At 37.3% G+C, this 15,843-nt stretch overlaps 1 protein-coding gene across 2 annotated transcripts in view; it reads left to right on the forward strand.

Annotated features, from left to right (window-relative positions):
* The window catches only part of pcsk6 (proprotein convertase subtilisin/kexin type 6), a 52,401-nt gene that overhangs the window by 15,650 nt on the left and 20,908 nt on the right, over positions 1–15,843 (forward strand). For both annotated transcript variants that reach the window (XM_056737567.1, XM_056737575.1), the window contains exons 7-12: positions 506–678; positions 1,984–2,196; positions 4,455–4,555; positions 4,880–4,983; positions 5,420–5,537; positions 12,780–12,968. In XM_056737567.1, the coding sequence (XP_056593545.1) occupies positions 506–678; positions 1,984–2,196; positions 4,455–4,555; positions 4,880–4,983; positions 5,420–5,537; positions 12,780–12,968 (898 nt within the window). The remainder of the gene's footprint in view (positions 1–505; positions 679–1,983; positions 2,197–4,454; positions 4,556–4,879; positions 4,984–5,419; positions 5,538–12,779; positions 12,969–15,843) is intronic.

Genomic DNA, 15,843 nt, shown 5'->3' on the forward strand with positions numbered 1-15,843 from the left:
AAATCTGACACATGACGCAAATCTGATGCATGAGCGGTTGTTGCTCTTTCACAGGTGTGTGTGCTCTGTGTCCTATCTTTCATTGGTTTGTTTGCATCTCCCATTCAAGAAGATGAAATAAAGCACCACCATCTGCTGTTTAACACAGCCGAGAGCAGGTGAAGATTCCTGCAGGGCTTCTGTAAACCCAGCACACCCATACACAATCTGCCATCCACAAATCTACGGCTGACAGAATTGTTTTGGACTAAATAAGATGACGTCCATCGTTGCACGGAAACCACAGCGGAGAGACACTTGCTCTCTGATAGAGTCAAACTTCTTTGTGAAGAAGTGGAGTGGAAAATAATAATTTTAATTTCAATCATCTGGACTGTCTTCAAGGGCAAATCCTTCGGCATGCACTTTCATGTGTTGGGAAAACAGAACCTCTTGCTAAATGAAAGAAAACACAAAAAATATTAACAAACAGATATAAATTAAAAAACTATTTTATCCCTTCAAGGTGTTCGAATGCTCGATGGAGATGTGACAGACGTGGTGGAAGCCAAGTCTCTGGGGATACGGCCGGACTACATTGACATTTACAGTGCCAGCTGGGGTCCAGACGATGACGGGAAGACCGTGGACGGGCCGGGACCCCTCGCCAAACAAGCCTTTGAACTGGGAATTAAAAAGGTTGTTGACTCAATAACACATGCGATTCATAACATGAGTAATTGTCATTCGGTTTCCAGTTTTCATTAGCTGCTAAATTAGAACCATAAGATTTCAGATGGAAAAACGGAAGATGTTGTGGTGAATCACAGCCTGAGGTTAAGTGTTGTTTTAGTTGAAATCCTGTGGAAAGCTGGTATGTCGCAATAATATCTGACACACAAATGGTGATTTTGTAGTGCTTCTGTGTAAAAGTGTTAAGTACGTTTGCCCGATAAAACATACACACTACAGCGTTACAAGATCTGCATATTACTGATACGGTAAAACGTATAAAAATGTTATTATGTATAGATATATAATGCATGCCAGGGCAGGGGGTGATGATGTTGCGTTTTAAGGAAACAGCACATCCGCATACACTGTTTTAATTTCAAACCGCCTTTCATACACTTTGTTATCATGTATGTGTGTTTATAGTAGTGGGCATATAAATACTACATCTCTGCTGGTTGTAGTAGATAGTGCATTAAAATCTACTTTTTGCTGTGGAAATGATAAAAAGTATGTCACGCCGCACAAGCATGGAGCATGAAACCACCATTATTGTTTGGGGAATACTCGAGTTTACACAGAAACGATAATGCTGTTGTTTTCAAAAACTTGCCCTTTGAGACCCGTTTAATTTCTAATATTTCTTCAATCAAGATAAATTTCCTTTAAAGGAAAAATAACTAGAAACAAGACTAGAAATCTTCTCAAATAAATATATCTTGATTTAAGCAATTTTGGACATTTTCTTATTGGAAAACAATTTTGTCTTAATTTAAGTGTTTTTGCAATAATTTGAAATACTGAGTAAGAATGTTCTTTGCAGTGTTGGGGTATAAACTTTTTTTTTGTAGGTGGCTCTGTTGTAATTACTGTTGCTTTTGTGTGTAAAGCTTTTTCTGCTAAAGCTGTAATCAGAAACATTTGCCACTCCATTGCCACCTCTGTTTGAAACATACAATTGTAAGTAGCTTTACAAACTTATGTTTGCATTTGTTGAAAAACAACTTATATTTTGTCATTTTAACCAACAGCTCAAATTAGATTTTTTTTTAAGTTTAGCATTGAGAACCAAGTTTTATCATCTTTATTACTGTACGTACAAGCAGCCTGATGTTATAGCGAAATGAGCCCCTTCAGTGCTTATTTCTGCGAAAACAAACGGCTGCCTGTACATTATCCCTTACATATTAACTGGATCATGAAAAATTAAGTTTTTAATATTTTTTTGCATGATGTAATGTTCTTTCTTCACATACGCATATGTCTCTGCAGGGTCGTAAAGGTCTCGGTTCTATCTTTGTTTGGGCGTCTGGTAACGGAGGCAGACAGAGCGATCACTGCTCCTGTGACGGTTACACAAACAGCATCTACACCATCTCTGTCAGCAGCACTACTGAAAACGGCAACAAACCGTGGTACCTGGAGGTCTGCACATCCACCCTCGCCACCACATACAGCAGCGGAGAGTTTTACGACCGCAAAATAGTGAAGTATCCATTCTCTCTTTCTGTGAACGTGAGCTGATTGAATGAAAATGTTTACTCAGCTTCCCCACATAAACTCTGAGATGACTATTATTTTACAATGCGGGTATGATCAATTTTTCTCTTATCTTTATTGCACACGTGGCCTTGAGGTTAATGTAAAAGTAGTAAAAATATTCAAAAGCTAAATCGCTTCTTAAAAGCAGTTTTCAGTGAGGAAACAAGAAAACACATCATGAATATCAATGCTGGGTTCTCGAAAGTTGAAGTGTGTATCTTTATAACACTGGCTCATATGTGCGTTAATGTGCCTTTTGCATGAGAATTGAGTGCAAAGAGGCATCATATCATACGCCTACTGCCAGTGGGAAACGCTCTCCATGGAACCCGACTCTGTAGCCAGAGCTGAAGCAGTTTCAGGTGCATCAACCCAAGGGAGAGGACCCCTGCCAAGGACGCCATGTGCCCTAAACTAGTTTGAAGTGGTCCCGCCGAGAAGGGGGCTTTCCAGGTGTTACTGAGTTCCTCATGCACTTCCTGGAAATACGCCATCGGGGGCGGGCGCAGCTTGGAGCCAATTTCATTGCCCTTTTCTAATCTAGTCAGAAGATGATAGGTTCGACACAAAATTGAGAGACCAACAGAAAGGGCACCAACATGAGCTATGAAGATGATTAAAGGGATACTCCTCCCATAAATGGCCATTTACTCACCCTCAAGTTGTTCCCAGACTGTAGACATTTTTTTGCTCTTTTGAACACAAAGCATGATATTTGGAAAAAATGTTAGGAACTGACATTTCTGGGACATCATTGACTACCTTTGTAGAAAATGATTGTATCTTTGTTAAGTTAAACGCAAAATTAGATATTTTGAATACTGTTGGAAAGCAAACAGTTTTAGGACACCTTTAGCTAACATTTTATGACACTTGATGATCTCCCAGAAATGTCAGTTGCTAACATTTTTCTAAATACAGCTAGAATGTAAATAAAATTAAAAGAAATGATCCTTTAAAAATATTTATTAAACAAATTACTTTATTTTTTACTGGAATTTAAAACAAAATAAAACTTAAATAGTAATATAATTATAATATTTTAAAATTAACTACAATAAACATGATTTAAACTATTAAATACAAATCAAAAAATATATGAAATAGAATTATTTTACTGGAATAATAATACATTGAATTTAAAAAGCAATATATTAAATAATTAAATGATTAAATTACAAATTGCTACTTTTTTTTAATAAAATCCACTTGAAAACAAAATCTATTACATTTTGTTATTTTCACTGGAATAACAAAAATAATTAAATGTTTATAGCAATATAATAAATAAAGAAATGATAAAATGATGAAATTGATATTTAAAAAAAAATAAACTAAAATCAATGTGACAAGGAAAAACTATAAAAAAAAATCCAAGTGAATATAATTTCATGATTTGAATAAAACTACAGTAAAACTTTGATTCAAACATTTTTTCTATGTTGTATATGAATACATGTTCTCATTCTGTAAGGTCATGTGACAGATTTTAGGATTGGACAATCTTTGTCTTGAAAAATCTTTCTCAGATTTGACAGTAACCAGGTCAAAAATGTATCCTGTTTAGATGTACAGGTCTTAAAATCAGAAATCTTTCACTTAGAATGTAGTGAAAGGACATCAAAGACACCAAATGCAACGTTGTTTTCATGGTCTTCTTGTTGAGCACATGTGTGTCTCTTATCGTAAGGAAACACAGATCTTTCTGATTTGAGTTCATTTAAGACTCAAGCTCAGTTTTAATTGATCAGAAACGTTCTGTTTGCCTGTGGCGCACCAGCTGAGCTCTGTGTGTGTCCCGAAGTTACTCAGAAGAACCAAAGACAGAGAATATTTACAAAGCGAGAAGCCTCACAAACACACATTCCCTCACATTCTTTCAATTAATGCGATCCAGAAATAAACAGATGACCTCATTTCTTTTAAACAGATAAAGTGACCACACACCGATGCAGACAGACAGACATACCTGCTCATCACAAACCACATAAACAACCGCATTCTTCATCCAAATTCACTTACTAAACATTCAGTGAGTGACTGTTAGATTTTTTATCTAAAAGCTGATGAAAACATACAGGTTTAGACATTGGAATGAGACAAGGGAGAAGACAGAATTTAAGCAGATGGAAGCATGCAGTGTTTGTTTAGTTCACGTGATCCGTGTGCACTTCTTCACAGGCGTAATTGTTTGTTTGCAGGTGACCACAGATCTGCGTCAGAGGTGTACAGATGGTCACACGGGTACTTCAGTATCTGCACCAATGGTGGCGGGAGTCATCGCTCTCGCTCTGGAGGCAAAGTCAGTTCACTGTTTCTCAATCCTTCCGTTACCTACCAGCCAACTTGATCTCTGATCATTTGAAATATGAAAAGCTTTCATTTTAAGCAAACATATAAAAACAATATAAAAACAATAATGGATAGTCAACAATTAATAGTATTGACAGTTTCATCGGCCGCAAACGCCTGGCCTGAAGTTTATTTCCGGTCTGTGATTTTGTTTATAATATAACTATTTATTTTATATTTCATTTCTATTAATATTATATAGTTTGTTTATGTTTTTACTGTGGAAACTATCTATAGACTTATTCTAATATCTCATTATCTTGTTATATTTCAGTCCTCTGATAACGTGGAGGGACGTCCAGCATCTCCTGGTGAAGACGTCAAGACCGGCTCACCTGAAAGCCAATGACTGGAAAACCAACGCAGCCGGACACAAAGGTGACCGCATCACAAGAGAATATCAACTGTACACTTCTTCATTTCTAGAATGTGGTTATAATATAAAAAATTTAAATGCAGAGGTGGATTTTTATTACATTACCTACCTTACATTATCAAATACATTTTACAAGTATCTGTACAAAAGAAGCACACTGTATGTCATACTTTTACTATGCTACATTTCATTAAAACATTTGTACATGTATTTTTACCTTTAATACATGAAAATCTAGTACATTTACTTTGGATCTCTTATATAAGTATTACAGTCAAAATAAAAAAACGTTAACGTTTAAAATGAGTAACGGCAACTCGAAAATAAGTGCATTTAATCATGAGACACAGAGGCCGGATTCACAACACATTCCTAAAAAAAAAATGAAGATGTTCTTAAGAAAATAATAAGAAATTAAATTGTGTGTTTGTTTACTAGTCAGTCATCTGTATGGCTTTGGTTTGATTGATGCCGAGGCCATGGTGGTGGAAGCCAAGAGGTGGAGAAACGTTCCTGCTCAGCACACGTGCACCAAGAGCTCAGAGCGCCGAACCCGGTGACGAGAGAAACTTCTTCACAACTCACTTTCACTCCATATACACTTCACTACTGTCATATCACATCAGAGAAAGAGTTCACCAAACATATAGTATCTGTTCTAACCGACACAGTGTCTACAGCAGACAAGACCACGTTGCGCATCCGGTGTGGACAAAATGTCAAATTATAATGGGTTCTAATGCGTTCTTTTCACATGTTGCATTGCGCCGCGTCCAGTGTAGACACCGTTTGACTCACTGCCAGGTCATCTCTGAGGAATATATTATTTCATAGATGTTGTTTTTTCATAGTTCAGGAAATTTAATGTTTGAAACTCAGATGACAGACACATTTGTCAGATTTCGGACCCTTTCGGATTTTACTTTTATCGTTAAAACAAACGGAGAATTTTTAGTACATCACATGAGATCATGAAAAAGACCTTTCATGCAGTGTGTAATGTTGCAGTGTTTGAAAGTAAGCAGTCTGCCAAGTTGTAAATCTAAAGGTGAATAAATAACAAAGTTATTGGCTTGGAAAAAAGGGAGTCGACTCTGAATCACGCAAACGAGTCGTCCCTAGTCCGATTCACAAACTGCCGCAGATTTACGTCACTTCATATTGTCCCGGCATACATTTTGCTAGGACTGCCCGCGAAAACTTCACTCTTCTCCCCCAAACACTGTAGATCGTGAGCCTCATTTGCGGTAAACCAATCACATCAGGCTAGACCATCTGACCAATCAGATCTAGACCATCTGACCAATCACATCAGACTAGACCATCTGACCAATCAAATCAGACTAGACCATCTGACCAATCACATCAGACTAGACCATCTGACCAATCACATCAGACTAGACCATCTGACCAATCAGATCAGACTAGACCATCTGACCAATCACATCAGACTAGACCATCTAACCAATCACATCAGGCTAGACCATCTGACCAATCAGATCAGACTAGACCATCTGACCAATCACATCACACTAGACCATCTGACCAATCACATCAGACTAGACCATCTGACCAATCACATCAGACTAGACCATCTGACCAATCACATCAGACTAGTTCTCTTTAAGATTCATAAAAATGTTACAATTTGCCCAAATATGAGAGAAATGACATGAGAGTGAGTGAATAAATACAGAATATCATTTAAAATTCTTAAATGAGGTGAGAGATGTCTGGTGGGTTTAAATCAGTCCCTGTGGGTTTGAAAGACTCCAGTTCTTTCATTCGAAAACTATATCTGATTATACTGAAAGGCTTTTACTTCCATCAGGAGGCCATTGGAAATAACTGGAGCATGTCTAACATTTTTGGCTCAAAATCTGCTCTTCTTTGGCCCTAAAACAGGAGGACGCATCCCATCAGCAGACATGTCAAGATACAGTGTATTTTCTGAACACCATTGGAACAAGCAAGGCGGGATGAGAGCCGTGAGGGAACAACGCACAGCTGACAGTCATTATCACTCACGTCACCGGCCTCGCGTCGTTCACTCACGGCTCTCGTTCAGCCTCGATCTTTACAATCATAAACTGTCACTTAAACATTTAAAACAACATTTAAATTTCATATCCCTGCAGAAGTCTAAATTGCTGTCATAATGTGATCAAGACAATGATCATGGATTGTGCCCACGTCTACATCTGTCGTTTGGTGGCAGTTGTTTGCCTGTTTATCTGCGTGTATTTTTTCATGAAAAGCATGTTGACACAATGCTGTGTCCGTGTCAACATCGCAGGCGGACGGGAACGTGCGGTTCACCATCGAACCCAGAATGCTTTGGCGCTGGTTCAAGGGTCGTTGGCTTGAGTTGTGTCCTGCGGCTTTGTTCCCAAACACAGTTTGAATACTTGACTGTTCTGTGTGGCCTCATTTAAAGTGCAATATCTCCTGTGGCTGTGAGTTCATCAAATTTGATGTTGAAGGGGATTGTGGGTCCTTTCATATCTGGCCTCGGAGGATGAGCTGTCACTGCATTCAAAGGCAGATTGTGGTGTTGATGTGTTAAAGGGCATGATGAAACTCGTGTGACCTTCTTTATATTATGATTCGTGCATTGTCGCATATCTTGTTTCCATTCAGACATGCGTCAAGTAATTAAAGCGTGTTGAGAACAGCACTGAATCCGGACATGAAAGAAAGAGAAGTTGATTAAGTTATGTTACTTTTCTATTGTCCGTGTCATGGGATGTGATGCTTTCACACATACTGAAGTAGTTGATTGTTTCGTTGGTCTTGGAACAACAGTTGTGCTAAAAAATCTCTAGTCATGATTGTTATAATAATGGTTTGATAGACATGTTAGTCCTGACACTAACATTGGGAATTAAACTTATCTTAAAATAAAAAAAATTAAGTCACCGGTCCTTTACATAGGACTGATGATGTCATTGATACAAAAAACAATCATCTTTGCATACTTATTTCTTTATGTATTCTTGCCTACGAAACCTTGAATGCACTGTTCTGTAAGTCGGCTTTATCCAAAGCTTTTGCCAAATGCATAAATCTAAAAAGAAGTTTTGTCCATTGGATTTCAGAGATACGCTGGATAAGGGATTTATGTAAACAGCTGCATTACGTTTAAATGATCTTTTTTTTAGATTATTTTGTTGAGGACCGATGGCCAGAGGTGGGTAGAGTAGCCAAAATCTTTACTCAAGTAAAAGTACAAGTAATTAGAGAAATAGTTACTCAAGTTGAAGTCACTATTTAAAAAAATGAAAAAAAATGAAAAAAGTATACAATGAAAAAACTACTCAAGTAGCTAGTCACTTAGTTACTTTGTATTTGATTATAGACCTACTATTCATAAAATGAATATTAAAACCAAAATATTTTAATATTACATTTACATTTATGCATTTGGCAGGTGCTTTTATCCAAAGCAACATTGCAATATCCTAAACATTTATACATAGGTATGTGCAACCCCCTGGGATCGAACCCACAACCTTGCTCTTACTGCTGAGCTACAGGAAAGCTATTCGATTTTAATCAATATTTTTAATTATCATAAGCACATATGTTTGCAATATACACACAGAGACTTAAGAATAGACAAATAAAGAAGAGACATGCAGTTCTATAAATCTTCATCTAGTCCTGATGTCAATATAGTTAACACTATTTTTTTTAGAATAATAGACCATGCCAAACTTAAGTGAACCTTCAGAGTTTTGCGTTTAAAATGCATTTAACTAAACTCAGAGCATTTCCTAAGATGATCTAGGACATCTGCAGTGGTCTATTATATAAGGGTGACCATAATGAGCCATTTATCCCGTACACTTCCTTTCCAGTATTCGGATGCGTCTTCCAAGGAGTCGCATTTCTTGACCACACACGTCATGAGGTTTATTATTTCAGGTTTTATTTTAGAAAGGCAGCTGTTATATTTCAAGGTAAGAATGACTACAATGAATGATGACAAATGATAAGTTAAATGATAATTTTATAATGCTTTTTTTTACTGAAATGTGAGAACCTCGATGATGTATGCGGTTGTCAAATGTGACTCCCGGAAAACTTACCCAAATCCTGGCAAGTACGCGTCCGAGAGAAATGGCTCATATGGTCACCCTATCTTACTTGAAATACACAATTTTGACAAAGCTCATGTTTTCTTGTGTGTTGTGACTTGAACAGTAAGCAACACGGCGCCCATCATAAAGTTTTCTTCCTTCTGTTCTTCAAATGTAGGTCTATATTTCTGCAAGCCCACGTCTCTGTGTCTGACAGGTAGAATGCATTATGCTGTGTCTGACGAACAGGTTGTGTGGTTGCGCCCATATGGCGGGGATTTATCATTGCTGGCAAACAATATGACACATTTGATTTCATAGATATAGATTCATATCCACTTCATCCAACGCTCATTGTGTTCTGCGTGTTCTTACGTCTCGAGGAGTGAGTAATCCACCGATGATTCAGATCGTGCTGCGAACTGAACAAATCATTTAAACTGATTCATTGGCCTTTCAAATGGTTTTGCCTATTGTTCAATTAATGCTTTCAAAAGAATCGACTCGGGAATGCTCGTAAAAGAAAGAAACTACTAACATGTTACGTGTTTCATCCGGATGTGTTTCTGCTCATTGTGATGGGTGTTTGTTGTGCATTGTGTCAATGACATCATCTGTCCTCTGTCAAGGACATCACATGGTTTGATTTTTGTCCCGGCTGTCCGCGCACACGAAATTTGCAATGTGTGTGAAAAAGTTGTCAAAACAAATCAGCAGCTATTGATCATTTCAGCTCGGTGTCTGTGCAGATGACTGGCATCATCGGCCAATGCTTTACAGAGAATTTTAACTAAACTAAATGAAAATGTTTTTTTTTGTTAAAGTTATTGGGTAGTAAAATATTTGTATTCGGTTTGTGCGTCATATTTTCAGTTTTCCCAAAATATTGTTTTGGACTGGTGAAGTATTGTGTGGCTTGTGTTGAATTTCTTTTTGTGGTAACTATTCTTTCAGTCATCACGATTCAATTGACAATCCAATAACTTGTGGTGAAAAGTCTCTGCCAATTCAATTTCATGACCCCCGGAGGAAACCAGTTCTCAAATTAAAAATTTCTCCCAACAATGATTCATTTTAATTGTAGATGTCTTTAGATGACCCTTTTCATGTAAATGGAAACACAGGCTGCGTAAATGAGTGAAAATGCCTCTCGGTCATAGATGGCTTTACCCACTCACAGGTTTTTATTCGAGGGTTTCTAATTGAACGGAACAGAGTTCCAATTTAAGCATGTTATCCAATGTCAGTCACGAGTTTAAGACGGGGCACGTGAAACTGGCCACTTTATTTCTGGATGACGCCCGCGTTGAACGTGTGCTAAATTATGTCTCAAACCTCCAGTGAGTAATTTCACCGCCATCTGCGCTGTGTTGTTTATCAGCAGAGCCATAAAAGAGGCCTGTCACTATTAGAATGCCCTTGAAAAACAATATAGTACAAAGAAGACTGACCGATGTATTATCCTTCACCGTAAATATGATGATGTTTCTGTTTGTTTTGGTTTTTCACCGTATCTAAAGGCTCTAATGCTTTTCTCCATTGATACTTTTCATTAATCTCCAGTGAAGATTTTATGTTCTGGGGAGGTGTGATTCAGAAAACTGTGTAGTTGTAATGTAATATGTTCCTCCCGTGATGGAGGTTTCCTCAGTTTGGGGAAGCAGGCAGTATTTTGAGCTTTTCTGTCATTCTGGGACGTTCTTAAGGCCCGTTCACATCACAGATAGTGATAAATATAATTTTCTAAATTCACGAAAATGTGTAACAAGTGTAACAACACCAGTGAACGTTCCGACTTCGATCACTTCCAGATTGAGCCAATCGAGATCGACTCAAATTTAAAGGGTTCGCACATTTTTATTTGTATTCAAAATAACGCATTTAGAATATTTAACGCAACTAACGCAGCAACCTTTTGTTTTGTCATCCTTTGTATGGCATTACATTATATATTCACGCTCTTGTAAAGGCCTTTAAACCACTTCAGCGTGATTTGAAACGGTTGCTTTGACGCGTTCAGAGTAGATAGACAGCTTCTGGCTGTGGGACGTGAAAATATACAACATGACAGTGTTCCCGTTTGGACTGGTATACACAGTCACAGGCTTAAAGCTGCGTCAGTGAATGTCTTTCAGACAGCACACCAGTATTACGTTCTATTTCGTGCTTGAATGAATAAAACCACAGAAGATGATGCCAGAAAGCCATTTTTTGTCTAGCATTTTTGTAAGCACAGACTTGAACGTGTTAAATTAAATCTTAAATGAATCCATCAGATCGGTGTTGAGAGACTGGCTATAATTAATGTTGAAATAAATAAAAAAAGTATCAATTTAATGGAGAAATCAGTTTGGGTACTAGTATCAGAATGATGGCTTTCATTCATAAAATGATGTGGTTAAAAGAATCTTTAGTTTCTACGTTAATAAGGAGATTAAATGTGAAATTATTAGAATGTAAAAGTATATTAAAAAGCATTAATGCTATGTGCGATTAATCGTGATTAATCACATAAAAATGCGTGATTAGTCAGATTAATTTTTTTATTAATTGACGGCATTAGTATTTTAGAATATTGGATTACTATTCTTTCAAACTGTTCTTCAATATAATATATCAAAGTGTGTATAAAGGCTGTCAAACAATTAATAGCATCAAGAATAAAGGTTTGTGTTTACATAATACATATCTGTGTACTGTGCATTTTAATTTTGTATTTATAAAGACAAAACATACACATACTTGTCTATATATTTAGAATTTTTTAAATGTATTAATTTATATTTGTTATTTTTTATATTTTTCTTAAATATATTTATAAAATGTTCATAAATTCAAAATGAATATGCACAGAACACCGGCATATATTATGTAAACACAAACTTTTATTCTGGATGCGATTAATCACGATTAATCGTTTGAAAGCCCTAGTATAAAGCAAACTGACAAATAACATTCACATTAAAAAAAATTTTGAAGCATTAAAACAATGATGCTGTGTTTGCAGACATATGGTGAATTTTACAGAAAATAGAATGAAGGCTTCAGTCAAACAAAGTGATGTGGTCCGTAGAGTTTGACGCAAAAGAGGCGGTACGTTCCCAGAAGATGAATTTCCTTAAAACACACTACAGTTCAACATCATTTTCTGAAACATTTGATCTCTGTCGTTGCTTAATGTGATTCCAGAACATCGAAAAAATAGGGAGTTTGTGTTTTTAGGCAGCGCAAATCATCTGTCATTTGCCTCAGACATTCAAGAAATAGCAAGGATGCCTTATACCTCCAAAGGCACTGCAAAAAACGACTTTCTTACCTAGTATTTTTGTCTTGTTTTCCAGTACAAATGTAATTTTTTTTTGAATCAAATGCATTTTCTTGGTAAGCAAAATGACCTTAGAAACTGAGTCTTGTTTTAAGAAAAAAAAATGAAATTTCAGTGAAGATTTCCTTATAACAAGCAAAGAAATATCCCAATGGGGTAAGAAAAATCATCTTGAGTGTAGGATGACCTTTTTCTTGGTCACTAAATTCAAGAATCGAGCGGACCTTCCATAAGTGAGAGCTGATTTCTCTAACCATTCTGTCAGATAAACATCATCAAAGACATCAGTGTGCACTTTATTATGCCGTATAACTAAAAATTATGAAGAGAGAATGAAGAGAGAGTTGTATGTTTATTATGGGGGTGTGTGACGTGTGTTCTCCTCATGCAGGTACATCAGAGCGGATCAGAAGATCAACAGCAGCATGACGAGCACGGGCTGCAGTGAACAGAGCGATCATCACGTCATGTTTCTGGAACACGTGCAGGTGCGTGTGCTCATCGTTCATCCTCGCAGAGGAGACCTGGAGATCAACCTCATCTCACCGTCCGGCACACGATCTCAGCTGCTAGCTCAGAGGTACGCCTCATCTACTGTATGATCTCCATATCATACTTACAGCACAAATCATCACATCATGAAATACTTTGCACACAAGTAGACATGTATAGAAGTGTTTGTGCAGAATTTTCTTTTAAAGATTTTTTTAAAGATTTTATTTAAAGAAACGAAGAATGAGATTTAGGGTACACAAAATTAAAACATTTTGTTGGACAAATTATTTGGCATAGAGGTAAACTTTAGCATAAATGGTTGTTTAAATATCTTAACCAGCCTATAGTTATTTGAGCCTTTTTGTTTTGTTGTAGTTGATTCATATCTTGAGTTAAATTTTATTCTTTTAATTTTCATTTGAAATTTAAATACATTCTTTTAGTAATACACTCTCTTAAATGCAGACTGAGCCATTGATAGAGACATTTGCCTTCATTCACGTAAAAGAAAGCCGGAAAGCTCTGATAATACAAATTCAACACATCTTATGTAACGGTTAAACTGATGGCAAATGATCTGTGATCCACATGGATCAGAACACGCATAACCCAGGATTTTATCATTGTGAAGGATGAGTTTTGGACCCGATTCACATTTTGCGTCTAAAACTGCAAGGAAATCGCGAGCCTCACCTCCGTCTCCTCAAATGACCCACGGTGTGCGTACGGCACTCCAAAAAGTATTTCCATCTCGAAGCGTTGCCTATCCCACTAGAAAAATGTGCATGCTTCATTGCATGCGTGTATTTACCCCCTATTTGCACGCGCATGCCGTGCGTCTTCATTTAAAATAATGAATTTGCACACGGGAAAGACGCGAAATGTGAATCGGGCCAGAAGACGCAGTGCAGCGTCGCGTAGTGCTGTTGTTTGTTAAAATGAACATATTGTTGTATATGTATGTATGTAAGTGTAAACACACCGGCGCCGCCATTCCACACAAGGCCTCCTCATAGACATCATGGTTATAGTTGTTTCCAAGGTCCAGAAAAGTACTTAAGATTTTGTTAAATTGGTCCATCTGCTCATAGTGGCTAATTTAATTTTTTTGAAGCGTCAAGAATACTTTATGTGCGAACAACAAACCAAAATAACGATATATTCTCCTATAACACACCAAATGTGCATGTGTCGAAGTGCTCTCGTGAACGTGCACCATAGACTGACAAGACAAAGGAGAATATATTGAGCTTGTCTAGTGTCTGTCCCACATGAATCTGTTGCCTGTCAATCACACATCGCTCTTAAACTCTCTGTATGTCTTCACATTCTGTTCTTTCTAAAATCTCTCATCTCTATAGTTTTGTATTCTCTTAGCAGCTTCATCTGTACGGTCAGTGGCCCTGAAAGATCCTCAGTACCATTCTTATGGCCTTCATGAAACAAACTCTCTCACAACCTGTTTCCAACGGCTCTGCTTCAGCACCCACAATGAACAACGAGTCCAAATGTCTTCAAATCAAATATTGAAATTAGTTAATCTGACGTGAACTGAAAGTAATTGGTTTCTAAATGTCTAGATCCTCTGTAGCATTTTCGACCTGCTGTGTTATTTTTGATTGGCAACCCATCGGTCGAGAGCCCTTTTTCAAAGATAATGTGTTTTCGTAGTAATAAAATGCTTTCTCTCCAAAACAATGTCTGTCTACATGGACATCCCACTATTCTCTTCACAGTGAGATCTTTGTTTTGATGCTCTACGACTTATTTACAGAAGACCAAAATCAATGATTTATAAGTCCACCGCCGTACAAACATCTCCCACCGAGCGTCTTGCTTTAGCCGTAACCGACATGACAATATAATGGGACTTCCCGTGTTCAGAGGCCACATTTTATTGGCAGGTGTTCGCCCGACGCTGCCGATCTCTCACCCCAGGCTTTTGCCGGTGGAAGAATGAATAATACGGTTGAAGGAGTGCCCTACGAATGCCAGGAAAGACATGTGCATTGAATTATCACTGGTTTTGGAGAAAGACACTGCGTTCGGGACCTCTTCTAATCTCATCTTTTCGACATGTACTGTACAGTACGCAGCAAGGGACAAATTTACCATCTACTCGTAGCAAAAACCCTCTCCATTTGGAGGCTGGAGAGGAAAGTGTTCACAGCTAATGCTTTGAGAGCCTGCTAAACAGGGCCAGATTCAGAGAAGTGGGCTTTGTGGAGCACTCATTAGAGTAGTGTGATTGTGGCCGGAGCCCAAAGGGTAACAAGTGTTTTCATCTGAAAGACGAGAGTTCTCTGAAATAGAAATAGACTTAATTTCTGGCACGCTATCCTCTCATGACCCAATCCAAAGTCCCGCCCACATTTTGCTGTCGCTGGGCCTTATTTATGAAACGAAAACTGGGCGTACGGTCGTTTCCACGCAAAACTTGCCAATTATCAAAATGGACGTGAGTGGTTGTTACGATCAAATCTCACGACAGGTCTCAGTTCGTGCAGGCAAGTTTTGAGAAAGGCCAAAGGTTCGTATTTGCTTTACCCTTTTGATAACTGATAATGAATAATGATAAATAGAAAGATAGATTAACGTTTTTTTCATTTAGTATGACAATGTAAAAATAGATTCCAATGCGTTTCTTATTTCATTACATTAATAAACTATTTTAATTTCTAGCTTAATTATATGATATTAAAATGCTAGAAATTACAAGTTTAACAGGTGCTTTTGTGTATAAAACCTTAAAGGCTTCTTAAAGTAAAAAAAAAACTACAATAGGCCTAATCAATATATGTATATGCAATGGATTTGTTTGACTATTTGCAATTAGATAGTTTCTTTCTTTGACAAAATGCATTCTAATAAAAACAGACAAATCGATTTAAACAGACACATGATTTAAAAAAAAATTGTGCGATGTTCGCTTCGTGGTGGAAGACGCGCACTGGGTCAAA

The sequence above is a fragment of the Triplophysa dalaica genome, chromosome 1 (assembly GCF_015846415.1).
Source record: "Triplophysa dalaica isolate WHDGS20190420 chromosome 1, ASM1584641v1, whole genome shotgun sequence".
In the NCBI taxonomy this organism is placed as follows: domain Eukaryota; kingdom Metazoa; phylum Chordata; class Actinopteri; order Cypriniformes; family Nemacheilidae; genus Triplophysa; species Triplophysa dalaica.